The 27,932-nt window shown below is 44.7% G+C and overlaps 2 protein-coding genes across 4 annotated transcripts in view; one reads left to right on the forward strand and one right to left on the reverse strand.

The window, feature by feature from the left end:
- Positions 1-27,932, forward strand: part of LOC131184546 (protein FAM169B-like) — a 286,013-nt gene that overhangs the window by 192,268 nt on the left and 65,813 nt on the right. The window lies entirely within an intron of this gene.
- On the reverse strand, positions 3,385-26,156 carry ARRDC4 (arrestin domain containing 4). Of its 3 annotated transcripts, XR_009151995.1 has the most exons (9): positions 25,811-26,156; positions 22,788-22,857; positions 16,661-16,808; positions 12,008-12,110; positions 11,237-11,493; positions 9,508-9,670; positions 7,708-7,862; positions 5,093-7,609; positions 3,385-4,948 (listed from the first exon to the last, which is right to left on the reverse strand). XR_009151995.1 is itself a non-coding variant. In XM_058155963.1 (8 exons), the coding sequence occupies exons 1-8, from the start codon at positions 26,109-26,111 to the stop codon at positions 7,553-7,555; spliced, it is 1,254 nt and encodes a 417-aa protein (XP_058011946.1). In that variant the 5' UTR covers positions 26,112-26,156; the 3' UTR covers positions 3,385-7,552. The 3 variants fall into 3 exon arrangements, 2 of the variants coding, with proteins under 2 accessions (XP_058011946.1, XP_058011947.1); XM_058155963.1 differs by having other exon boundaries at positions 3,385-7,609; XM_058155964.1 differs by having other exon boundaries at positions 3,385-7,609; positions 25,851-26,115.

Genomic DNA, 27,932 nt, shown 5'->3' on the forward strand with positions numbered 1-27,932 from the left:
ACTTGATCCTTCAGCCCTGGAATTGCATGGTACAGATTGTTCTAGCATCCCACATCTACTTCAGGGTGCCAAGAACTGAAGCAAAGATATTCACAAAGTGCCTTGATTTGAAGACATTTGAGAACACTGCACTGTGCATGGTTAGCAACCGGTATCCCACTCGAGAAGTCACCGAGTGCACAAATCCATAGCAGATGCCGTTTTTTTGGTGCACAAACGGGAAATTTGACACCAGGGTTTGATAAAAATTTCAAATCATGTTTCGTACTGGTAGACAAATGTAGCTACTCTTGGTTTGCACAATATAAGTGGTCTCAGGTAAACTACTACCTGGGATATCTAAGCTTCATGTGACAGGGAACAGGTTGGTAGCACGTATGCCCTTGCTAGCTCTTTAGCATTGCTTCGCGTAACATTGGGACGCTCAGCCTTTATTTAATGTTGTCAGCCACACTGGGCATGTTTTTTTTTTAAATTTGAATTTATATCCTGCCCTTCTCCGAAGACTCAGGTCGGCTTACACTGTGTTAAGCAATAGTCTTCATCCATTTGTATATTATATACAAAGTCAACAATGTTTGCCTAACACACTCAGCCAAAATGTGTCATGTGCCTTAAATGAGAAACCAATTGGAGCTTGAGGATTGCTTAACAGAATAACAGAGTTGGAAGGGGCCTTGGAGGTCTTCTAGTCCAAGGGTCTCCAACCTTGGTCACTTTAACCCTTGTGGACTTCAACTCCCAGAATTCCTCACCCAGCAAAGCAAAGCTTTGAAGTCTTAAAGTGACCAAGGTTGGAGACCCCTGTTCTAGTCTGCTTCCCTGCTCGAGCAGGAGACCCCGCACCATTCTGGACAGCCTCTTCTTAAAAACCTCCAGTGATGAGAGAACTCATGACTTCTGGAGCGAGCCGTTAGATTAAATCTTCCTTATGTATATTTTCATTTGAAGCTGCTTTTTTAAAAAAATCCATCGTTTAGCTGCTGGATTCACACGTTTTGCTAAACTGTGTTATGCTAAACCAAGGCTTACCAAGTAGTTATGATCTGCCAGGTTCAAATTTGTTTAAGCAAAAAAAATAAAAAATAAAAATGTTGAGTCAGTGTGGAGAGCAAATTTTAAGATATTGTCAAAACCTTACAGCTGTTTTGCAATAGGGATTTTGTGTTATTTTTAGATCAGCCAAAGCCTATGTGCTTTGCTGTTTAAACATAGTATAATCAGCAGTGGCAGAATACACACACACACACACACACACACACACAGATTGTGCTTTGCAAATTTGCAAGAAATATTTTAAAATGCGTTTACCGTTATCAGCTCTTCCATGGATTTTATCTCAAAGGAGTATTTATTGGTATTGCCTGCTTTAGATTTAAGCTCATGTGTGCTCTTAATAGTCTTGCCTGCCTGCTCTCTTTCTACAAACCTTTGGATTTTTCCCCCCCTTCCCATGTTAATTTGCTACAACCTCTGATGAGTTATTCACTTTTAGAGCTGTTTTAGTCTGAAAAAGGAGGCTGAAAAAAAGAGTCCAATTCAGTGAGTTATTGCAGTGAAGGAAATGATTGCAGCTGCATATTAAAAATATTAACAATATACAAGGCAGAATTAGCTAAAGACTTTTAAATGAAGAAATGCAGCGTTTTCTGCAGGTTAAGTGGGTATCTTCTTTTTCACCAGTTTTGGTTGAGACTCCAAAGTTTAAAAACACACACTCCACATAAAATGGTACGTCTTTTGAGGACACTCTATTGGGTTTTCCTGTAGTCTTTTATACAGAGCCACGCAACATTTGGCTTATCTGAGATGCACCGTTTGTTCTTGATTGAATTTGCAGAGGTCAGAAGGAGACTTAATAAATTGCAAGCAGTTCCTTCAAACAGTATTCTTCATTAGAATCACGTCACTGCTCTTTGACCAAGTTATACAGGGTAGACTACATTAAAATATTTCAATAGCAACAGCACTTAAGACTTGTATACCGCTTCACACTGCTTTAAAGCCATCGGTTTAGTCAGCATCTTGCCCCCAATAATCTGGGTCCTCATTTTACTGACCTCGGAAGGAAGGAAGCCTGAGTCAAGCTTGAGCTGGTCAGGATTGAACTGCTGGCAGCAAGCAAAGTCAGCCTGCAATACTGTATTCTAACCACTGTGCTACCATGGCTCCAAGTTGATATTATCGATGTAAATAAGCAAAGCAAAATCTATGACAACAGTGTGAAATATATATTGAATAAAGTATAAAAATTGAACAAAAAGTGGGGAAGTTTAAGATCTGGGTGTGCTAAAAAAGAAACAGAAGCTAGTCTTCATTCAGGCCTCTCAAAGAAAATTTCCAGAGGGATTATCGTATGAAAGCATAAACAAAGTCTTAGAGTATTTGGCATTTATCAAGGTCATAAATGACGCAACTCCTGGGCTGGATTCCAAGGACTAAATTTAAAACTTAATGGCATTTTAGGGGATTTCTGTTGACTTGCTTTTTGCAATGAATTTCTCTTTTGAGACGTCATGGACTATATTGTTTTGCCTTTTTCACATATGGTAATGCAGGAAAACACCCTGCATGTGATGAAATAGCTTTTAATTTACAAAAGATTATGCCAGAATTATCGAGTCTGTCATCTGCACCTCTATAACTGTCTGGTTTGGTTCTGTAACCCAACAAGACAGACACAGACTTCAGAGGATCATTAGAACTGCAGAAAAAACAATGGCTACCAATCTGCTTTCCATTGAGGACCTGTATACTGCACAAGTCAAAAAGAGGGCTGTGAAAATATATTTATAGCATCCTCGCATCCTGGACATAAACTGTTTCAACTCCTATCCTCAAAAGGACGCTATAGAGCACTGCATACTAGAATAACTAGACAGAAGAACAGTTTTTTCCTGAACGCCATCACTCTGCTAAACAAATAATTCCCTCAACACTGTCAAACTATTTACTAAGGCTGCACTACTATTAATCTTCTCATCGTTCCCATCACCCACCTCCTCCCACTTATGACTGTATGACTGTAACTTTGTTGCTTGCGTCCTTATGATTTATATTGATATTGTTTCCTGATTGCTTATTTGTACCCTATGACTATCGTTAAGTGTTGTACCTTATGATTCTTGACGAAGGTATCTTTTCTTTTATGTACACTGAGAGCATATGCACCAAGACAAATTCCTTGTGTATCCAATCACACTTGGCCAATAAAAAATTCTATTCTATTCTATTCTATTCTATTCTATTCTATTCTATTCTATTCTATTCTATTCTATTCTATTCTATTCTATTCTTTCTAATTTCTATTCTATTCTATTCCACCTCATACCATCCTATGCCTGGATGTACAACTTTTAAAAAATAATAATCAAGAGAACAAAGCAACCTTTCTTCTTTATTAAGAAACCCATAGGGCTCACATTTCAATAGAAAGTACAATAATTTCAATTATTTTGCTTGCTTTGCACAGGAATTGAAAACATAACAAAACATACCCTTTCATTATTGAGAAATCATTGTGCAATACATATATGATTAAGAAGCAAAATGTGTCCTGAGAAGAGAATGCAAATCTTTGCTTATTCAGTTTTATACCGAGGCACAGCATGCTTAGGGATAGTTTCCCTTTCTTGTTTTAACAATATTAAGGCCACGCATGACTTGCATGATATACGTGATCTCAAGACCATCACCTTGATTTGTGCTGATCTTCTCCTTTTGATATATGATCTTTGTAATATCAATAGCCAGCTCTTACCAGTATTTTAATTGGCCCCTGAAAGCACCAAATAATTATCATGGCTTCAACCTTTTTAAGACGTGCATTTTGTACCATTGTATTATTGCTCTTCAAGAAATTTAAAAAAAAGTTTAAGCAAGGAAACTTGGTTTCCTCTACATTTTGACTTGAAAAGCAAAACAAAAGGCATTTCGTTTCTTTTTAAGAAGGCCTTGGTGATGCCATTAAAGGATTTGGTGCGGTTTTCCTCTTTTGGACTGTCTTTCAAAGATATAAACAGAATTATTGGTTTGAAGAGCAAGAGACAGGATTTGAAATGCGTTTTCTTGCATCCCTTTTAGACGACTGCTTAAAAGGCAGCAAGTCAGTTTCCAAAGTTGTTGTGCAACCAAGTTGTGCAACTTCTTTTATTCAGAAATGGAAGATGTTGCCTGGATGTTCCTTGACCTCCTGCAGAAAGCAAGAGGCTACAATGTCCCTTCAAACCATTTCCCCCGCTTTTTTTGGGGAGGAAACAAAATCCCCGTTTCGTTAACCACAGTTCAAAACTAAGCCTGGAGGATGGATGGGCTTAGAAGGCTGGCGAAAGTTTATTTAATGGGGACAGAGGAAGAGAGAATGGTTTCTAAGTAACTTGGTTCTCTTTTCTGAGGAGGCTGCTCTTTAAACAGAACACCTGGCTTCATTTTTACTGGAAAACAACCTTGTGCTGGTTGTTGCCTCCACTGCCTAAACTCAAGCTTGGGGAGTTGAAAATAGGTGGACTTCAACTCCCAGAATTCCCCAGCCAGCAAGCCAGTTTAAGCTTGCCAAACTTAAGAAACACAGCTTGAGAGTACCTCTCTCCTTTCGGTTCTTCAAATGTAACAGTAAGAGAGTTGGAAGGGACCTTGGAGGTCAACTAGTCCAACTCACTGCAGGAGACCTGTACTAGGGATTCAAATGGCCGACCTGCCGACCTTTCTGATTGACAAGCTCAGTGTCTTAGCCACCTAGTCCGTCAAATGTCATGAAAGGTTGGTAAAAAGTAAAAAAAAATTCAAAACCCACTTTGCTGAGTTATTATGCACAGGCCCGAATAAGGCGCTTCTATTTAGGATTCAGCTTGCAACCAGGGTGTTAACATTTGCAAGAGGACATATGCTGCGCCATCCTCCAAGCTTGTCGCCCTGACTTTCATCTGGGCACGCGGCATAGAGCAGAGGTCTTCAAACTTGACAGCTTTAAGACTTGTGGACTTCAACTCCCAGAATTCTCCAGCCAGCATAGCTGGAATAGAATAGAATTCCGGGAGTTGAAGTCCACAAGTCTTAAAGCTGCCAAGTTTGAAGACCTCTGCCATAGAGGAACATTCAAAAATGTAGGGCATATGTGCAACAATAGATCGGGGTATAGATACCGTTAGTCCAAACCCAAAACTTCTGAAAGACGATAGCAGTAACAATTGCAATAGCGCTTAAGACTTATATACCACTTCACGCTGCTTTAGAGCCCTCTCTAAACGGTTTAAAGAGTCTGCATCCTGCCCCCAGCAAATCTCATTTTGCCAACCTCGGAAGGACGTAAAGCTGAGTCAACCTTGAGCCTGGTGAGAATCGAACTGCCGAACTGCAGGCAGCCGGCAGAATTAGCCTGCAGTACTACATTCTAACCACTGCGCCACCACGGCTCAAAGACAAAGAAAAAGCGCCAAAGTGCAGATGGCCAGTGTGGCCTACCAATGAAGAAAATAGGGCATTTCTCAATCTGCCGAGCTATTGGTTTTAGTGCAGGTAGTCCTTGACTTACAACAGTTCATTTAGTGACTGTTCAAAGTTACAACTGTACTGAAAAGAGTGACTTATGGCTGTTTTTCACACTGACGGCCGTTGCAGCATCCCCATGGACATGTGATCAAAATTCAGACACTTGGCAACTGATTTATGACCTTTGCAGTGTCCCAGGGTCATGTGATGGGATCCTTCTGACAAGCAAAGTCAATGGGGAAGGCAGATTCACTTAACAACCGTGCTATTCACTTAGCACCTACAGTGATTCACTTAACAACCTGCGGGAAGGAAGGTTGTGAAACGGGGCAAAACTCACTTAACAACTGTCTCGCTTGGCAACAGCAATTTTGTGGTTGTAAGTCGAGGACCGCCGGTTTATGGATGGAAACGTGGGCAATATTTCTGGACATGAGTTGTAGTGCAAAGCTTATAAAAGGTTACAGTACAGAATTTTCCAGAAATTAAGAAAGAAGATTATAAGACTTTACCCTCAGAGCAAAGCACGCTGACCTGAGAAACAAATTAAAGAATAATTGCACCATAATAATTTCATGCTAAATCTTCAATCCACGTGTCACAGTACCTGTAATTCATTTCCCATAAAACTTCACAGAAAATTATCTGGGCCTGTTAATAATGCTCCCTGTTTGGATTCTGTTAACCCTAAGAAAGGCAAGTTGGCCTCAGTGGAAAATATTTTTGGTCTCAACTCCCATTCCAGGAAGGAAGGAGGGAGGGTTTTTTATTTTTACAGGCTCTTTTATCATTCCATGGATATATTCCTATAGAGTTTCATCATTCATTATGCAAGTTTTTAAAGAGTGCAAAAGCATCCTTGTTATGTTCAGCTTAGCTGATATTAAGTGCCAAAGCAGCAGCATGTCAGCTGCCACCTTATGCTTGCATTGCTGCCATGCGCTGACAGTCTGCTATGAACTCTGGGAAAGGTTGGATGCTTGGGGGGAAAGCGAAAATAACTTCTGTATCTCCCCAAGAGGCTGCTTCAAGGTCACCCGGCTAGGAGAAGAAGGTAGCTGCATACCAGCCTATGCTTGAACTGACCGTTCTGAAAACATCTTGCCTGTACCTGATTGGTCACTGGGGAGGGGTCGGTGATGGGAAGACAGTTAAGGGAGGGAAAAGTTTAATTTAGGGAAATTGGTGCACAAAATCTGTACCTATCCCAAAGATCTGAGCCAAGGATCGTTTTTACTTAGAGGATTAAGTCATGGCGAGTCTGACACAGCATCTCAAGTTGCTGAAAAAGTCCTGATTGAAAGTTTGGGTTGTCCTGACCCCTTGTCAAATCATGCCATGTTGTTGAAGCAGGAAAAAAAAAAAGAAGAAGTTTCAACAAACTGAAGTGTGGAGCAAAGCGACTCTTGAAATCCAGCCTCAGCTCTAAAATTGCAATTTCCAAAGCTGGCAGTGACACCAATCTTCCGCCTATGCAACCTTGCATAGAGAATTTTTAATATCACTCACTCGGTAAAAATGTCACAGTATCGCTCCGTGATTATTCATCTTAGGAATGATATGTCCGTGTGAAAAAAAAATAAATAATAATCTGCGGAGTCAAAATCTCACATAATCTTGGTAGGGAGTTCAATGTTCCAGGCCAGAAATTCTTGTACCTGGATACAGATGCAAATATTTGTATTCCCAAAGGCAGACCTTCTGTAGCGGGTTGTTTTAGTGCTTTCTGAAATATCCTGACCGCTACTAAGAAGAGGCACCACGACCTAAACTTACTTTCTTCTCAGATATGGCCCAGGGTCAACGTATAGGGGAGTGGGTGGGATAAAAATTTAATAAATAATAAGTATCTGACCAAAAAAGTGTCCAGGCTTCGTTGCGTGGGCCAATGACTTCAATAACACATTCTTCCACGCTTCCCTTCTTGTTCAAGATTCATTTTGACAGGTCTTCTAGTGCCTGCTCCAATTTTAAATTGCTTTAATGGGAGAAAATCAAAAAAGCTTTGCTTCAAGCAGAGGCAATAGGGAAAAAACCCCAAACCAAAGTTTTTTTGGAATCGCCCTTAATCCATGAGTGAAACCAGCCGATTGTCTTCTACTTCAGTGGGATAGGGGTCAATCTGCACAGAAAAATAGAAGTATTTACTGTTTGGGATTCATGAATTGACATAAGAGTTGTGGAGGAGCTTTCAAGATTGCAATCGAGTGTGTCTGTTACCTCTGAATAGAGAGGAGGCGGCTGAAATCGGAATTCTTGGATGTAGGCGAGCATAGGACAATGCAGCTGTTCGTCACAATCCACCGAAGTTGGATAAACAGTAACATGCCTTGTGTATTCTTCCTCCGATACAATGTCAGCATAATTGGGTGGTGCTAGGGAAACAAACACATGTGCATGGACATGTAACTCTTTATCTCCATCAAAGTAAAATCATGCTACAGTGATTTTCTTCTGCACATCAATCAGTTCCTAAGCTGTAATTATGATGACTGACGATCCAAAATGCAGCCATGATATAATTTTAGTGTAACATCAGCTCTTAAAGAGTGGCTTGAATTCAAAGAACAGACTATCCATGCCTGGATGAAAAGACGAACAACGATCAAGAGCAGTTAAAATTACAGGAAGAAAACCTTACTTTAAATCTGTGACTTAAGTAAAGGTTGCTACTGATCATTTCTCTCCATATTTTTTTAAGCAATGGTACAAATCGAATAACTAAGCCCATCATTTACAAATAACACAGAGTGTCTTTTACATGATTTTAAAGAACTTGATATTGACGCAGGAACAAATACTTGCCTCTTTTATTCAGCCTTGGATAAAGTTTTACAATAAAAACGTCTACCTCCTTTCTAGAGTATTCAATCCTTTCCTAAAGAATCTACTTTTTCCTCCCAATGGACCAACATGCTAGGCCCAGTGTCACATTAAGCAAGCTTGGAACAATACTCTATTCAGCTTGCACTTTGTGCAAATTGATATAGTCACAGAAACAACACTGAGAGCCCATTGATTTCAGAATAAAAAATTGTCAGGTCTGCCAGCTTCAACTGATTTTGCTTCACTGGTATGCCATAAAACATGGGGGGGGGGGAGAGAATGGGATGGTAGAAGGGGTAATGCCAGGGTGACAGGAACCAGAGGTTCCAATCTGGAACAGACTAGCCCATCAGGGACATGAGCTTGAGAATGGAATGTGAAACTCCACCAAAGAGGCGCCAAACCTTAAAGCTGTGACCAAAACACCTAATTCAAATACCACTGGACACTCACAAACTGATCAAGGGGGGAGGGCCGGGGAAGAGGAGGAAAGGCAGACTTTGCTTATGTCATAACCACTTGACTTCAGTAAAAATAAACCTTTTGCTACAAAATGGTCTTTCTTTCCTAAACGTTCAATGGGCCAAGCCTGACCAAGCTGTTATTGTGGGGTCTTGGTGCTCTCTGAGCTTTGTTGTTTTCTTGTAGACATTTTCATTACTCAGCTAGGCAACATCATCAATGCTGGGAGTGTGCTAACCTTCTAGCACTGATGATGTTCCCTAGTTGGGTCATGAAATGTCTGCAAGAAAATCAAGCTCAGAGAACACCAAAGATTCCACAGTTCAACCCTGAAATGCAAATATTGTATTGATACCATCATCAAATGATTGAACATTAAAAAAACCCAACCAATTTGCATGTACATATTTTGAGTAAAATAACTGATTTTTATCCAACCCATTATAAAACATCTTATCCAGTTTCAAAGGCGTGCCAAGAAAACTTGGCATTATATTTCAACAATCTTCTTTTAAGATTTCGGTGAAAAACAGCAATTGATCTAGGCTTCCAAAAAAGGTTTTATAGACAAATTGATTATTTATCAGTTTCACTCTCTCCAGTCCAAGTCAAACACTTCCCTCAGTATACCAGCTTTCTGTTGAAATGTTTTCAAGATTTGTTTTTCCCTTGGAATTAAAAAAAAAAAAATCAGCCCCAAACGATGAGAAAAAATATAGCCCAGGGATGCACCTTCTGGATGATCTGGCAGTGTCTGAGCCAGCCACCTCATATCCATAGCCAGCTGGTTGACAAGAGCTGAGTTCCTGCTGGAAAAAGCAGTGCATGGAATTGTGCCAATGACCAAAGGCAATTCAACCATCAGCTTTTTGGCACCGGGAATATGAACATACACCTGTGATGAGAGAGAAGACACTTTAAACAATTTGCCAGAGGGGAACCAAGTTTATAATTTTCCAAGCAATTTTCAGGAAATACCCACAAACACAATAATTTTGGATGAAGCCTAAGAGTTTTGCAAAAGGAATCCCCTCTCTTAAGACATATCCTGGGGCTTTCTGGCCTATTTCAGAAGAAATTTTTTTTCACTCACTTCATTTAGTTGCCTTGTAATATTGAATCTCTTCTGAGTTAAGCTCCTGTTGACCTCATGGACATATCTAGACAGCAGTATTAAAGTAGTTCAACAAAAAGGAGACAGTCTGGTTTAGTGGTTAGGGCAGGGGTCTGCAAACTTGGCTCTTTAGAGACTTGTGGACTTCAACTCCCAGAGTTCCTCAGCCAGCTGGCCCACAAGTCTTAAAAGAGCCAAGTTTGCAGGCCCCTGGGTTAGGGCATCAGACTAGAAAACAGGAGACTCTGAGTTAAAGTCCTGCCTTAAACACAAAAGCCATCCGGGTGTTGCGGGGAAAATAGGAGGAAAATGTGTTAGATATGTTTGATACTTTGAGTTATTTGTAAAAATGATAAAGGTGAGCTACAAATAACAAAGAAACCTCCAAGGTCCCTTCCAGCTCATTCTATTGTATTCTAAACAAATAATGCTTTCTTTGGGGCTTGGGGCTTAAGGTTTTCAAATGCACCATCAGTCCCTTCATACCTCAAGAGATCTAAGTCCAGCCTTCCTTGAATTCTGTTGACTCTTTATCTACTACCAATTTGCCTTGACCGTTAGTAGTTCAGATTCTTATAGCAATAGGAAATCAGGATTTTTCAAAGGTCTATAGCAGGGGTCTGCAAACTTGGCTCTTTTAAGACTTGTGGATTTCAACTCCCAGAGTTCCTCAGCCAGCAAAGCTCTGGGAGTTGAAGTCCACAAGTCTTAAAAAAGCCAAGTTTGCAGACCCCTGATATAAGGTGTCAGGGTAATGAAGATTTAAAGCTGACCAGACGTTGTAAGGCTGTAAATCAAGATGGTGAACTGAGGATGAGTCAACAGCGTTACTGCCACTTTAAGAAGCTGTCTATATAAGGGAGGCCATGTGAGGGCATCTCTCGCTCTCTCCTCGTGTATCACTCTCCTCATTGTGTTCTATCTGCATTGTAGTTCCTGGTGTAGAGTTGAAGATTGATTGCTTGCCTGTATGTGCCAACCACACGTATGTATGTATGTAGAAGTCTTGCATATAAACCACTGTTTATAGTGGTTTACAGACCACTATGCACTGGTCTGTATACAGACAAGCCTCTGTGTCCTGTATTTTGCTCCTGGGTTGTCTCAAAATAGTAGTCACGCTGTACACACTATGACACAGGGTCTCCTGCTTGAGGAGAGGGTTGGACTAGAAGATCTCCAAGGCCCCTTTCAATAGATTGTGATCTTCTAATGGTCTCCTACTAAAATCGCAGTAGCTCCATTCTTCTTAGTTTCTAAGGCTAGGCAAAATCAGTAAGACTGATTGTCTCTTGCATTCCAATCTGTGGATCCCGACTGATTGAACCGGGTGAAAGCCATACTCACAGCCAAGGAATATTCCACTCTTATAATACAGCAGTCAAGGATAGAAGGGGTGACAGGTGGAATTTTCAGAGTTTTGCCATTCCAGGTATCTGTGCTTCCTGAGGCAACGTGGTTCCCTCGCACGTTGGCAACCATTTGACGAAAAGTCTTTGTTTTCCCTCTAACTACGTAAGTCTGTATTTGAAAAATGGCAGCTTTCGGCACAATTAGCCGCGACGAACAATTTTCGATTTCTGCATAAATTGGTATAACTTCACCTAGAGCCAAAGAAAAGAACCCAGGAACACTAAGTAAGTTATATTGTACCTACACAAGTCACAGCCTCCTCATTTGTAGAACAGTCTTTTCTTAAGTATGCCTTTGAACATAGATGTTATTGTCGGTAATATTCAAGCCAGGAAAAAAAAATCTAATTCTGCAATAGGCAACATGAGAAAAAATGCTACATTTGTAAACTAATCTATTATGATGAAAAAGATTCTCATTTTTAGGACAGCTCCCTCTGGCTATTTTTCTCTCTCTCTTGTTTTAGTTCTTCTCTCTAAGCTAACACATTGTAAAATGTAAGCACTCATTATGACAGCGGGCCTTAAGCTCATACTTATTACGATGGAAATTAAATTGATTTAGTCACACGTATATAGGCTTACTAGGTTTCTCTTTCTAAATCTGTTTTTTGCTAGAAACCCAGGATTTCTATAAATTCATAAATAACAGCATTCCCAGCATATTCCAAAGCCAAACATAATAGCGTGAAGGGAATATACTTACCGTTACAAAACCCTTTCCTATCGATTTTGGCACTCAAACAAACTGGACCTGAAGTGAAAAACCAGCACCCAACCATTTTATCTTGAGTTTGTCTTACAGGACTCTGCAAAAAGGGGCAAGAATAAGAATCCATGAATGTCCGTGGAAGTTCTCTGTCATCCAGGTCATGGTTGTCCCAAAGGTGCTTTTTCAAGAGGCAACTGGACTTTCTGGTTTTTCTTTGAAGTCGTTTCACTTCTCATCCAAGAAGCTTCTTCAGCTGACACGGTTCTTCTTCTTTAGAAAGACAGCTGAAGAAGCTTCTTGGATGAGAAGTGAAATGTTCTTCAATGAAAAACCAGAAAGTCTAGTGGCTATTCTAATCTCTGGGGGAATGATGTTCCAGAGAGAGGGAGCCACCACGGAGAAGGCCCTTCTTCAGGGTCCCACCAGGTGTACCTCCCTAAGGGATGGGACCTGCAACTTGCCTTGCCTTGCCTGCAGATCTAATGGTAGATGTGAGCAGCAAGAGACGGTTCCTCATGCCAGGCATGTTGCTCTACTTCTCAAATACTCTTGGTGAGCTCCACAATGATTCTACAGGTTTTTTTTTATTTATTTACATTTATATCCCACCCTTCTGCAAAGACTCAGGGCGGCTTACATTGTGTAAGGCAATAGTCTCATTCTATTTGTACTTTTATATACAAAGTCCACTTATTGCCCCCCCAACAATCTGGGTCCTCATTTTACCTACCTTATAAAGGATGGAAGGCTGAGTCAACCTTGGGCCTGGTGGGACTTGAACTTGCAATAATTGCAAGCAGCTGTGTTTTTAATAACAGGCTTCTTACAGCCTGAGCCACACCGCGGAAAAAGTTAAGTCCTTGACTTACAACCATTCATTTAGTGACCCTTCAAAGTTAAAACGGTACCGACAAAAGTGACTTATGACCGTTTTTCACACTTAGAACCATTGCATGGCCTCATGATCGGAAAGTCAGTCATTTGGCAATATTTATGACGGTTGCAGTGCCTTGAGGTTGGGTGATCCCCTTTTGCAACCATCTGATAAGCAAAGTCATTGGGGAAGCCGGATTCATTTCACAACCTTGTTAAATGAACAGGTGTTTTTTAAAAAAAAACTGTGGCAAGAAAGTTGGTAAAGTGGGACAAAACGAACAATTCTCTCGCTTAGTAACAGACATTTTGGGCTCAACTGTGGTCATTAAGTCGAGGACTACCTGTATTGCAGAGTGGAGTTTTTTAATTTTTGGAAGGAATAGTTTTGAAAAAGATATGAGGTCCTCTCCACCCTTCTCAATTGCAGTCTGCTGAAGAAGACAAATTCACACCCACACATACGTCCCTCAAAGCACATGCTGGCTCCTTGTCCTCTGATGCAGCCATCAGATACCTCAGGTTGGCAATCAATGTTAGTTATTATGATCACTAAAATAACATTATTGTAAAGGACTGTGGAATATTAAATGCATCTTTTCTGGAGTGCATGAAAAGAACTCATGGCGACTCTGCAGATTTGGGATTTTGATTTTCAGAGGGTCAAGACATGAAGACACACGAAGGTCATCTCCTGCTTTGGGTTGGACTAGAACAGGGGTCTGCAAACTTGGCTCTTTTAAGACTTGTGGACTTCAACTCCCAGAGTTCCTCAGCCAGCTTTGTTTTGGCTTTACCAGCTTTGCTGGCTGAGGAGCTCTGGGAGTTGAAGTCCACAAGTCTTAAAAGAGCCAAGTTTGCAGACCCCTGGACTAGAAGACCTCCAAGGTCCCTTCCAGCTCTGATTTGATAAAAAGATATGCCCTACTCCTTTTGCCACAGTAGAAATGCACTCTGCTTTGGACACCTTCCTAAGAACCATGTGGTTTTACAGCTTATGAGTCCTGTTTCCCATTTAAATGGAAACAAAAGGTTACCCTATGGGAAAATACTGCTTTTCTTTAACAATAGAGTGGAAATGAAAACACGGGAAGTTTGTTTGTTTATTTTTAAGGTTACTCTTCTGCTTTCTTTCTCAGTGGCTTGAGATTGCTGGAAAGTTTCCAAAGTAACAGAGAATTTTTCTATCGTTGGTTTTTCTACAGTAGTTGCAAACAAATATTTTGAAAGGGAAGCCTTTTGTGTGTGTTTTTTTGTTTTTTTTTGCAAGAGCTCTGCGATTCTTTGCTACCGGATAGGCGTAGGTTATCTTTTCATAAAATGAGCTCACTGCTTAGCTTTTCCTTCAAATGAGGTGTGAAACTGTCACAGATACAAGCCAGTTGCCAGGATCCTAACTTCGACCAAGGGACTTTGGGGATGCTGCAACTAAGTGGGCTCTCGGGGTTATTTCTATGACTATACCTAGGTGGGTCCTTGACTTACAACCGCAATTGAGCCCAAAATTTCTGTTGCTAAAGCAAGACCATTGTTATGTGAATCTTGTGCCATTTTACGACCTTTCTTGCCACAGTTGCTAAGGGAACCACTGCAGCAGTTGTTAAGATAGTAGCAAGGTTGTTAAGCGAATCTGGCTTTTCCATTGACTTTCTCAGAACGTCGCAAAAAAAGGATCATATGACCCCGGGACAATGACACCGTCATGAGTCAGCTGAATTTTGATCATGTGACTACAGGATGCTGGAACGGTCATAAGTGTGAAAAACGGTCATAGGTAACTTTTTTTCAGTGCCGTAGACTTCAGTCACTAAATGAATGGTTGTATGTCGAGGACTACCTGTATGAAAGATAAATAACTACAGGTAGTCCTTGATTTACGACCACAACTGAGCCCAAAATTAATGTTGTTGAGTGAGAAATTTGCTAAGTGAGTTTTGCCCCATTTTATGACCTTCCTTGCCACAGTTGTTAAGTGAATCACTGCAGTGGTTAAGTTAGTTACACTGTAAACCTGGCTTCCCCACTGACTTTGCTTGTCAGAAGGCTGCAAAAGCAGATCGCGTGACCAAGGGACACTGCACGCGTCATAAATATGAACCAGCTGCCAAGCATCTGAATTTTGATCACGTGATCTCGGGGAACCTGTAAAGGTAACTGTGAAAAATGGTCATAAGTCACTTTTTTCAGTGCCGTTGTCACTTTGAATGGTCACGAAATGAACTATTGTAAGTTGAGGACTACCTGTAATTACAATGATTATTCCCCAGCTAACTATTCCTGAAGAGGGTTTTAACTTTGCCCTGTAAATGTCATTACTGTGAGAAAACTAAATCCATGCCAATCTGGGCTGCTGCTATTCAAAACCCTTCCTGAAGCAACTTCTGGCAGGACAGCTGTGAGGTAGTCAATGTTCTTTGCAATTCGCATCCCTGGGGATATCTATTTATAGAGGAAAACCTAGAAGGGAGCTCACTGGAAAGGCAGAGTCCAAAATAAGGAGGAATTTCCTGACAGTGAGAACAATCAACCAACGGAACAGCTTCAGAAGTTGTGGGAGCTTCTAAATGAATGGTTGTATGTCAAGGACTACCTGTATGAAAGATAAATAACTACAGGTAGTCCTTGATTTACGACCACAACTGAGCCCAAAATTAATGTTGTTGAGTTTTTCAAGAATACACTGGACAGCCACTTGTCAGATATGGTGTGGGGTCTCCTGCTTGGGCAGGGGTTGGACTAGATGACCTACAAGGTCCCTTCCAACTCAATCTAATCTAATCTAATCTAATCTAATCTAATCTAATCTAATCTAATCTAATCTAATCTAATCTAATCTAATCTAATCTAATCTAATCTAATCTAATCTAGGGCCAGGCTGTAGCTAGGGATAAAGGAGTGTGCGAAGGGGCTATAGGAGATGACCAGGCAGAGCCGGAGGGACAGGTCAAATGTGTCATAAGTCCCGAGTCCCTGCGTGCTCGTAATAAATCTTTACAGATATACAGATTTACGACCACAGTTGAACCCACTGAAACATTTGTTAAGTGAATTTTGCCTCATTTCACGACTTTTCTTGCCACGCTTGTTAAGTGAATCGCTGCGGTTATTAAGTGAGTAACAGGGCTGTTAAGTGAATCTGGCTGCCCTATTGAAGCTGCTTGTCGGGAGGCGACCCTGGGACACTGCAATGGTCATAAATACGAGTCAGTTGCCAAGCGGGCGAAATTTGATCACATGACCACGGGGATGCTGGCAACGGCCGTAAGTGTAAAAAACGGTTGCAAGTCACTGTTTTCAGGGCTGTTGTAATTTTGAACGGTCACTAAATGAACTGCTGTAAGTCGAGGACTACCTGTATTTGTAGTGAAACTCATCTGTGTTCATAACGATTCACTATTTGAAAGCAGGAATGTTGTTTTGGTGTTTTAAGTTTTTTTGAAAAGAACATCTGAAGACCGTACAGGCTGTAGAGTTTCAGAACAATGTGGTACAATGAGAAGAATGGCATTGTACTTAAAAATATGGTGGGTGTGGGTGTGGGTGTGAGTGGTGGGCTTTATTCTTTTCTGTGAATGACTCCACCATGGTGTGTGGATGGTCTGCAAAGTGCATTATATTGTATTGTATGATAAAGCGTCATAAGTCACTTTTTCCTGCCTCGTCGTAACTTTGAATGGTCGCTAAATGAACTGTTGCAAGTCCAGGACTACCTGTACTCTTTTGAACTGCCTGAACCTCCTGATCTCCCCGGGGCTCGACGTGCGGGGCTCTTACCAAGAGAACAGGCGAATTGACATCAATGTGGCTGATCACTTGAAACTCCCTCGACGCCGTCTGATGGGGGCCACTGGCGCTTTCCAGGGTTACATTCACAAAGTACTGAATGCTGCCGTGTTTCCCTGTGAAAGAGGTCGCCAAGGGGCTGAAAACGAGACAAAGAAATGGCGAGTTTAGCACATTTTTCTTGGTGGAGCCTGACTTATCCTAGGCAACTGTTTATGACTTTCCTGCTCAGATGCCAACACCACAAGGGAGGTTGTGAAAGTCCCTTGTGGTGTTGGCAGGCATATTTACGAGATGCTCAGAGGTCATGAGAGATTGCCGTGTGCATGCCACATGACTACGGGTGAACAAATTATGTGGAACAGAATTCAGATTCTGGCACGTTATGATGGCTCGGGATTGACGCCTTACTTGTGGGTCAGATAAAGTGTGAAGTCCCAAAAGGCGGCTGTTGTCTGTGGTTGCTTCAGGAAGGCGTAACAAAGTTATTTTGAACTCTTAAATGCATATTGAACATCAAGTAAAATGCACGTTACTGCGACAGTATCATAGTTTATTTTTTTTTATAACTGGCAACAAATACTAAAAGATCTGATGCACAGAAAACTTTCTGGTGTATCTGTCTATGGAGATTCTCAGCCATCCAGGTCACGGTTTATTTATTTTATTTTATTTATTTATTTATTAAATTTGTATACCGCCCTTCTCCCGAAGGACTCAGGGCGGTTCACAGCCAAGTAAAATAGACAATATATAAATACAGTTTAAAATACACTTAAAAAACTTATTAAAATTGGCCACAATTAAAATTTAAAACTAAAACCCATTTAAAAACCCATAAATTTAAAAACTAACCCAGGCCAGCGCAGATAAATAAGTAAGTTTTAAGCTCATGCTAAAGGTTCGGAGGTCCGGAAGTTGACGAAGTCCTGGGGAGGTCGCTCCAGAGGGCGGAGCCCCACAGAGAAGGCCCTTCCCTGGGCGCGGCCAGCCGACACTGTCGCCCCGACGGCACCCTGAGGAGTCCCTCTCTGTGAGAGCGCACGGGTCGGTGAGAGGTATTCGGTAGCAGCAGGCGGTCCCGTAAGTAGCCCGGCCCTATGCCATGGAGCGCTTTAAAGACGTTCACCAAAACCTTGAAGCGCACCCGGAAAGCCACAGGCAGCCAGTGCAGCCTGCGCAGGATAGGTGTCATTCGGGAGCCACGAGGGGCTCCCTCTATCACCCGCAGCTGCATTCTGACTAACTGTAGCCTCCGGATGCCCCTCAAGGGAGCCCCATGTAGAGAGCATTGCAGTAACCCAGGCGAGAGGTCACAAGGGCGTGAGTGACCGTGCATAGGGCATCCCGGTCTAGAAAGGGGCGCAACTGGCGCACCAGGCGAACCTGGTGGAAAGCTCTCCTGGAGACGGCCGTCAGGTGTTCATCAAAAGACAGCCGTTCATCCAGGAGAACGCCCAAATTGCGCCCCCCCTCCACCGGGGCCAATGACTCGCCCCCGACAGTCAGCCGTGGACTCAGCTGACTGTACCGGGATGCCGGCATCCACAGCCACTCTGTCTTGGAGGGATTGAGCTTGAGCCTGTTTCTCCCCATCCAGACCCCTACGGCTTCCAAACAACGGGGCAGGACCTCCATAGCTTCATTGGGGAGGGCCCGTGTGAAAAGTACAGCTGAGTGTCATCAGCGTACAGCTGGTACCTCACACGAAACCACTGATGATCTCACCCAGCGGCTTCATATAGATGTTGAACAGAAGGCGAGAGAATCGACCCCGCGGCACCCACAAGTGAGGCGCGCGGGGTGACCTCTGCCCCGCCAACACCGCCTGCGCCCGGTCGGAGAGATAGGAGGAGAACCACCGATAAACGGTGCCTCCCACTCCCAATCCCCCCAACCGGCGCAGCAGGATACCATGGTCGATGGTATCGAAAGCCGCTGAGAGGTCTAATAGGACCAGGGCAGAGGAACAACCCCTATCCCTGGCCCTCCAGAGATCATCCACCAACGCGACCAAAGCCGTCTCAGTGCTGTAACCGGGCGGAAACCGGACTGGAGCAGGTCTAGATAGACAGTTTCCTCCAGGTGCAGGGGAAACTGATATGCCACCATACTCTCTACAACCTTCGCCGCTGACGGGTTGGAGACCGGACGATAATTACCTAAAACAGCCGGGTCCAGGGAAGGCTTCTTGAGGAGGGGCCTCACCACCGCCTCTTTCAAGGCGGCCGGAAAGACTCCCTCCAACAAGGAAGCACTCGTAATCCCCTGGAGCCAGCCTCGTGTCACCTCCCGAGTGGCCAGCACCAGCCAGGAGGGGCACGGGTCCAGTAAACACGTGGTGGCATTCAGTCTACCCAGCAACCTGTCCATGTCCTCGGGAGTCACAGGGTCAAACTCATCCCAGACAACATCACCAAGACCGCCCTCGGACGCCCCATCCGAATCGCCACAATTTTGGTCCAGACCGTCCTTAAGCTGAACGATTTTATCGTATAGATAACCGTTAAACTCCTCAGCACGCCCCTGCAACGGGTCATCCCGCTCCCCCTGGTGAAGGAGGGAGCGGGTCACCCGAAACAGGGCAGCTGGGCGGTTATCTGCCGACGCAATGAGGGAGGAGGCGTAGCAACGCCGCTTCCCTCAGTGCCACTAGGTAGGTCCTAGTATAGGATCTAACTAGTGTCCGATCAGCCTCTGAACGGCTGGACCTCCAGGAACTCTCTAGGCGCCTTCTCCGGCGTTTCATCCCCTCAGCTCCTCGGAGAACCAAGGAGCCGGTTGGGATCTGCGCCGGGTCAGAGGCCGCAAAGGCACGACACGGTCTAAGGCCCCAGCCGCAGCCCGTTCCCAGGCTGCAGCTAGTTCCTCTGCCGTGCCGTGAGCCAGACCCTCAGGAAGTGGCCCAAGCTCCGTCTGAAACCTCTCTGGGTCCATTAGGCGCCTGGGACGGTACCAACGTACTGGTTCCGTCTCCCTGCGGTGTTGGGTAGCGGTCAGAAAGTCCAGGCGAAGGAGAGAGTGATCTGACCATGACAAAGGTTCAATGACTATTTCCTTTAAGTCCAGATCTCTCAACCACTGACCAGAGACAAAATCAGGTCCAGTGTGCCTCCCCGATGTGAGTGGGGCCATCCACTACTTGAGTCAGGTCCAAGGCCGTCATGGAAGCCAAGAACTCCCGAGCTACCGTCGATGACGAGCCAGCAGATGGCAGATTAAAAGTCCCCATGACTAAAAGTCTGGGGGTCTCCACTGCCACCCCGGCAAGCACCTCTAGAAGCTCGGGCAGGGCAGCTGTCACGCAGCAAGGAGCCAGGTACGCGACCAGCAAGCCCAACTGACATCTACGACCCCACCTCACAAAGAGGGATTCACACCCGGCAATCTGAGGTACAGTGGTCTCCCTCGGCTCTAGACTCTCTTTAATAACAACCGCCACCCCTCCACCCCTACCCTGGGCCCTCGGCTGATGGAATGCACGGAAACCCGGTGGGCACATCTCGACCAGGGGCACGCCCCCTTCAGTACCCAACCAGGTCTCCGTGCGCCTATAATATCCGTGGCACCCCTGAATCAGATCATATATTAGGGGCCTTATTGGCCACGGACCGTGCGTTGCATAACATCAGACGAAGGCCCAGGCTCTGAGAGTCTTGACCATCCGGAAGCGGGTGAAGTCAGATCGGGCACGCGATCGCCTGCATACATCGAACGCGTGACCCCTTGCATCGACACGATCCCCTTCCGCCATATCTGCCCCTCCCACTTACCGTGCAAATAGACTCACCTCACACAAAGGAACACACTTCCATAACCTCCGAACCCATTTGACAGTCGCCACGAGCATGCGCTGGAACTGGTTTCCTCCCGACGGGCTACCCCCATCACCCGCCCTACCCCTCCCACCCCTTAAAATTGCCCTGTCTAAAAACCCCCAAAGGCTCTTTCTTCTCGCATGCCACCTCTGTGGGTCCCAAGACCCGTCATTGAGGCCGGCCCTTGGTAGCGGTATGGGCCATTCCTGAGGCGGGGCACTGCAGGCGCAAGAGTTCATGTACAGTGTAGCGCATAGAAAAAGTGCGAATCGACGAGGGATGCTAAGATGGTAAAATCCCAAAGAAATAAAATGGTGAATCTTCCAGCGGGAGTCCAGTTGGTAAAAGGACAGATGGAGCAGGGACCGGATAGCGATGACAGAGCAGGAACAGACAGGCCGGCAATCTCCATAGTGTGCCTATGGGGAATAGTTTTACAAGGTCTTAGTCAAGTAGAAATGGCTATCGGTCTGTCCGGGTCCATAGACCAGTCCAAGCTATTCCAATCCAGTCCAATCCTCTCCATAACCCGCAGATGGACATGCATGACCGACCAGTTTAGGTGATCAAAGTCCGGTATGGGAGGGGGGGGGAAGGGGAGGTAGAAATATGATGGAGCAAGCCAGGCCTCCAAGGGCCATTTGATGACACGCAAAACAGGCCACAAGAGGGGACAAACCTCAGCCATGGATCCGGCCTCCTCTCCCACCAGGGCCTCACCACACCCATCCATTGGTGGGACTGCCATACACAGGGCGCCGTTGGGCAGGCGCCTCGCAGTCCACAAGGCCTCGCCGGGCCCAACCAGCACCGAAGAAACTGGCGCCGATGGAGCTGGCGCCAACGGAGCTGGCAGGCCCACTGACAGCCAGAAAACGGGTCGGGATTCAAATCCACAACCCGAAGCTGTCAGAGCCAGGCCGGGACCGCCGCCGACGATCTCCCGTCGCTGGAACTTGGCCAGGATCGCCGGGGTCGCCGCTGGAATCGCCGCTGGGATCGCCGCTGGGGCAGGGCCGAAATCACCGCTGGGGCAGGGCCGCTGGGGCAGGGCCGGAGCCAAGGCCGGAGCCCGCAACAAGCCGCAGGCCTCCCTCGCCTCTCTCGCCTCCTCGCCGCCTCCTCGCCACTGGGGCAGGGCCGAAATCACCGCTGGGGCAGGGCCGGAGCCAAGGCCGGAGCCCGCAACCAGCCGCAGGCCTCCCTCGCCTCTCTCGCCTCCTCGCCACTGGGGCAGGGCCGAAATCACCGCTGGGGCAGGGCCGGAGCCAAGGCCGGAGCCCGCAACAAGCCGCAGGCCGCAGGCCTCCCTCGCCTCTCGCCTCCTCCTCGCCGCCTCCAAAATGGCCGCCCCTTCCGGACCGCCTCTCCGTCCCTCGGCCCGTTCTCGGCTGCCGTATGTCCCGAGAGGCCACAAACCTCTCCAGCGGCAGCCAGATAGATCATACCCACACCGAGGGACCGGAGAAGCCTGGTGAGTCAGCCGAAGTCTCCATTTCCTGGGAAAGCCACCATCGCCGACTCGAGCTCTTCTAAACCGCCACCATTCTCGCGCATGCGCAGAGCCTTTTTGTCTCAAAGGTGCTTTTTCAAGAGGCAACTGGACTTTGTTGTTTTTTCTTTGAAAATATTTCGCTTCTTATCCAAGAAGCTTCTTCGGCTCTGACTTGATGGTGAGGAAATATATACTTTCTGGTGTGTACTTTCAACTATTTAAATCTCTATTTGATTCATCAAACAACCTTAGCCAACAGCAGAAGTAAAAAAAAATGCTACTGCTAGCAGCAAATTTGGTCTGCTTGAGTCATTGTCCTAATCGCATTTTCCTTCTTTCTCCAGCAAAGTTTCTCAATCAGCCTAGTCTATGCAAATGGTATTCAAGTTTATTTAAAGCTACAGCTATTCACAGAATTGGGATTTAAGGATTTCATCTTTATTCAAACTGCCGAATGTACCTTTGCTAAATCCGTATTTCTGCTGCAACACAATTGTATTCTATAATGCCTCTTCTAGATGAAGAGTGGGTTGCGCATCCCTTGCTTCTTGCTGTCATTATCAAGGACAAAGTTACTGTAGCCCTAAAGTCCAACTCTTTGCATTTAAGGATTTATCAGGTACTCACTGTTAACTTTTTTAAACACATTTTAATACAATGCAAATCAAAATTAAAAATCAGGATCATGACAGACGAGAGCACTATGTCTAATCCACTTTGCATACTGTTGGTACAATGTTTACAGAGATTCTGTTAGAACATTTACAATGAAAACCAATATTTCAGTTTAAGTGGCATCACTTACTGGAGAGGAAGTTGAAAACTGAAAGGGAATTGGTATTTCCCAGCTTCTAAAAGGATAAAGCCCTCATCACCTATAGACAAAAGAAAAAAATATTTAAAACCATGCTTATTAATCATAGCCATTATTAAAAGTCCCAAAAGAGTGAAATCAGTAATAAATATATGGAGTTATTAAATAAAATTTTATTTGCTTCTGCTGATAGGCAACAACTATGACAGAACTAAAATTAACTTTGGGCAACCTTTTAATGAAAAGAAGGACTAGGGGCGATATGATAGCAGAATTCCAATATCTAAGGGGTTGCCCCAAAGAAAAGGGGGTCATCCTATTTTCCAAAGCACCGGAAGGCAGACAAGAAGCAACGGATGGAAACTAATCAAAGAGAGAAATAACCTAGAACTAAGGAGAAACTTCCTAACTGTGAGAACAATTAACAAGCTGAACAGCTTACTTCCAGAAATTGTGGGTGCATTTGCTTAACGTCCACCACAAAGAAAAGTTGCAAAAGTGGATTGGTCATGTGAGTGATCTGTTTTATGACTGTCACGACTTATGACCGTAATGGGCAGGATCCATTATGATCTGTAAGTCAAGGACTACCTGTATTTTCCTATTCAGCAATTCTACTTTAGTTGCATTAAACCCTGGTTTCTTACTGTTATTTGAACAAACTGAGGTGAGATGTCCAACATCCATCTGAACCATGATGTGGGCAGAGGCAGGCTGGGTTGTAAGGTCTCTTACTTTACTTTATAGTTTATTTGGTCAAGTGTGATTAGACACATTTGTTTTTGGCAGTGGTTTGCTCTCCAAGTTTGTTTCAATTTAATTTCTGAACGTTTCGTTACCAGACTAGGTAACATCATCAAACTTGTCCTATTCTCCTTAGTTTATAAATGTCTTGTGTGCCAGTGTGGTCGTCCGATTGGTTGTTCATTTGGAGATGTATTTAAATTCTGAGCAGCTGATTGGTTCTCTTGTTGACTGACACATTTGTTTCTGGTACAGATGCTATCTGTGTACCTCGAAGCAACAGAATGATGATACTAACTTAGAAACTGCAGTGCTTTGCTTAACAATTATGGCAAGCAAGGTTATAAAATGGGGCAAAACTCACTTAACAATTGTCTTTGATTGCAATGGGAATTTTGGGCTCCATTGTGGTCGTAAGCTGAGGACTATCTATACTGCTTTTATTCCTTGCAAGATCCTCAAAAGGCATGGCCACTGAAGCGAGAGAAAGCAGAGTGAAAAAGGACTGCAGGGAAATTCTTCACGGTCAGTGAGAAGGGCTAAACCATTTTATAGACCTTTTCCTATCAGGCAAAGGCAGGAAACCCTTCAGAGATCCTTCAGAAACTGCTGAGCCCCACAAATTGGGACAGGTTGTGCTGAGGAACACAACATTCTGCCGTAGTTCTGCAACATCTGGAAGAGCACAGCTTCTTCAAGCCAGACAATGTAAGCAAACATTTCAGAACTCAATTAACATTACAGAAAGTTCTGCTGCGCTTCGCATGCTTTGTATTTTCTATTATCAACACCAAATTGCGTAGGTGAAGAGACAAATCTTGCATGGAGGAGAGACAGGCAGAAACAGAGCTACGCATGTGTGTCTTTGTGTTTTGTTATTTTCAAAAGGGAAAAACATTTGTGATGTCACTTTATGCAGAGAGAGTTTTTTTAAAAAAACAATGAAATTGACTGAAGTTAAATGGGATAACATGAACGACAGGGAACTAATTAGATTTTAATGTTGTAAGCTACCCCAAGGGCACCGTATGCCTTACAAGGGTATCTATGAATGGAAGCACTCCACTGATTTGCACAACTGCAATAACTTCCTGCCAATGTAAAGTAGCCCAACAGTTGAAAAACTTTGTCTAAAAAAAAAGTCAAATACAAGCCAGAAATCTTGGCTGGCCTGTGAAATTTTCTTCTTTTGAAGGTTTGTTTTCCAAGCTGTCCAAAGGGAAGGGCAAGGCAAGCCAAAGGGCTCTTCACTCACATTACAGGTAGTCCTTGACTTACAACCGTTCATTTAGTGACTACTCAAAGGTACAACGGCACTGAAAAAAGTGACTTAGGGCTTTTCACACTTATGACTGTTGTGGATCCCCATTCACGTGATTAAGATTCAGACGCTTGGCAACTGATTCATATTTATGACGATTGCAGTATCCCAGGGATCATGTGATCACCTTTTCTGACCCTCTGACAAGCGACGTCAGTGAGGAAGCCAGATTCATTTAACAACTGTGTCACTAACAACTGCAGTGATTCACTTAAGGTCGTAAAATGAGGCAAAATTCATTTAAATGTCTCACTTTGCAGCAGAAATATTGGGTTCCATTGTGGTCATAAGTCGAGGACTACCTGTATCGCACATTAATCAACCTTTATTCATGGATTAAAAGCACAAATAAAGGGGCTCCATCTGGTGAAAGCAATATTAAAAGAATTTCATGCCTCCTGTGTAGAGAAAAGTCTACAGAAGGGAGGCAGGGAGCAAGGAGGGAAACTGGCCCCATGCGCCAAATCCTGTGCTTTGCTTGAAGTAGAGGCATACTGCCACTGATTTGCTATGCTGTTTTAAAAAACGGGCTGAAACTGGTTTTTGGATAGCTACCTGGCATGGAATGAAAAGCCAACTTCATGCAATATAATACCTTCTTTTTAGATGGATAAATAGTATTATTTTTGATTTACTTATAATTTTTTTCTATTTTCTAGGCATAGGCAGGGAGTTTCTAAATCTCTTGTAGTCACTTAACAGCAAATTTCTAATGAAGGCAAGGCTACAACTGCTGGGGATGCAAATGGGTGTGTAGTCCTGCGCCGGCTGGGCGGCCGCGGACGATGGGGAGGGCAGTCCCGCCTCTTCGACGGTATGTGGGGGATTTTGCCGAGAGGCTCCTTGCTGAGGCGTCAGTGCCACACGCCGCGGCCGGGGATGATGGGGGCGGTAGTCCCCGGGCGCCGTTCCTCCCTCCCTCCCTCCCACGGCCCCTCCCTCGGCTCGCCTGCCAGCAGCAGCTCCCGCCGGGCTTCCAGGTAAGGCACCTCCGCTTCCAGACGGGTCCCGGTCGGAGGAGGAGGAGAAGGAGGCGGCGGCTGCATCGGCGGCGCTTCGGTCCAAGCCGCCCGGGCGCCCCCGCAGGCCTCGAGGCGGAGGGCGCGGAGCCTCAACGGCCCCGCCAGATCCAGCAACACCTGCCCGGAGACCTCCTGCCCGCCGCGGTAGCCCTGAGCGCCGCCGGACGGCTCGCCCAGCGCCACCGACAGCGCCTTCACCGGCAGCAGCGGCCACCCCCGGCCCGCCATGGCCGCCGCCTCAGACGGACTCGCCGGCTCAGCCGCCGCCGCGCAGGCGCCCCGCCTCTACCCCGCGAGCCCCGCCCTCCACCCCACCCACCCCGCGCGAGTGCCCAGCCCAGCCAACCCCCGGACGGGGCCGTGGCGCGAGAACCGCGCCGCCATTGGCCGTCCGCGCGACAGGTCGGACCGCCGGAGCCAATCGGAGGCGGGCGCGAGCCATGTGCACGGGGTGGTAAACAGGGTGGGACGGAGGGGGCGGGGCTTAAGGAGAGGGTGGGGGGGAGAGTCTAGGGGCCGCTTGGGACGAGCTTCTCCAACCGGGCGCCCTCCGGGAGTTCAGTGGTGGACCGCAAAGGGAGCCACAGAATAGAATAGAATAGAATAGAATAGAAATTTTTTTTTTTTATTGGCCAAGTGTGACTGGACACACAAGGAATTTGTCTTGGTGCACATGCTCTCAGTGTATATAAAAGAAAAGATATGTTCATCAAGGTACAACATTTACAACACAATTGATGGTCAATATATCAATATAAATCATAAGGATTGCCAGCAACAAGTTATAGTCATACAGTCATAAGTGGAAAGAGATTGGTGATGGGAACGATGAGAAGATTAATAGTAGTGCAGATTCAGTAAATAGTCTGACAGTGTTGAGGGAATTATTTGTTTAGCAGAGTGATGGCCTTCGGGAAGAAACTGTTCTTGTGTCTAGTTGTTCTGGTGTGCAGTGCTCTATAGCGTCGTTTTGAGGGTAGGAGTTGAAACAGTTTATGTCCAGGATGCGAGGGATCTGCAAATATTTTCACGGCCCTCTTCTTGATTCGTGCAGTATACAGGTCCTCAATGGAAGGCAAGTTGGTAGCAATTATTTTTTCTGCAGTTCTAATTATCCTCTGAAGTCTGTGTTTTTCTTGTTGGGTTGCAGAACCGAACCAGACAGTTATAGAGGTGCAAATGACAGACTCAATCATTCCTCTGTAGAATTGGATCAGCAGCTCCTTGGGCAGTTTGAGCTTACTGAGTTGGCGCAGAAAGAACATTCTTTGTTGTCCTTTTTTAATGATGTTTTTGATGTTAGCTGTCCATTTGAGATCTTGAGATATGATAGAACCCAGAAATTTGAAGGTTTCTACTGTTGATACTGTGTTGTCAAGTATTGTGAGAGGTGGAAGTATGGAAGGGTTTTTCCTAAAGTCTACCACCATTTCTAACGGTTTTGAGTGTGTTCAGTTCCAGATTGTTTTGGTTGCACCACAAGGCTAGAATAGCATTCTTTATTGGCCAAGTGTGATTGGACACATAAGGAATTTGTCTTAGCTGTATATGCTCTCAGTGTGCGTAGGGAGAGTAAAATACGTTCTTCAAGAATAAAAAGATAAAAACATTTAGTGATAGTCAAGGTTACTAATAAGCTAATTCCCCTCTTCTAGCACTCGTTTGGGTATACAGATTAATTGGAAGGGACCTTGTAGGTCATCTAGTTCAACCCCCCCCCAGCCCCAAAGCAGGAGACCCTGATGAAACGTCTTGCAAGAAAACAATGAAGGTCAGGGAGCGCTAAGGACTGCACATCTAAAGTTCCTTTATTGGATAGTGTGGGAAGAAATATCCATCTGGTTCCGTTCCAAGCAGGGAGAAAGGAACGGGACACAAAATGAAGGCTGATTGGAAAGATGGTTTAATGATGATGAACCAAGCTTGTGTGATTCTGGGTAGCTGACCATATGGAGTTGAGCCTGAGGGGGTTTTATATCTTCTCTTGGGCTTTGCACTTGAGCTTCCTGTTCCATGTATTCTATCGGCTGTTGTCAGACTCCCATGGGG

The sequence above is a fragment of the Ahaetulla prasina genome, chromosome 13, assembly GCF_028640845.1.
Source record: "Ahaetulla prasina isolate Xishuangbanna chromosome 13, ASM2864084v1, whole genome shotgun sequence".
In the NCBI taxonomy this organism is placed as follows: Eukaryota; Metazoa; Chordata; class Lepidosauria; order Squamata; family Colubridae; genus Ahaetulla; species Ahaetulla prasina.

Excerpts from the sequence above, each read along its gene's own strand:
- ARRDC4 (XM_058155963.1), bottom strand. The coding sequence starts at position 26,111 with ATGGCGGGCCGGGGGTGGCCGCTGCTGCCGGTGAAGGCGCTGTCGGTG. Across the intron at positions 11,494-12,007 it reads TAGGAAAGGGTTTTGTAACG|GTGAAGTTATACCAATTTAT; the intron begins GTAAGTATATTC and ends CTTTGGCTCTAG. Across the intron at positions 7,610-7,707 it reads CGCCTCCTCTCTATTCAGAG|ATTGACCCCTATCCCACTGA; the intron begins GTAACAGACACA and ends TTTTCTGTGCAG.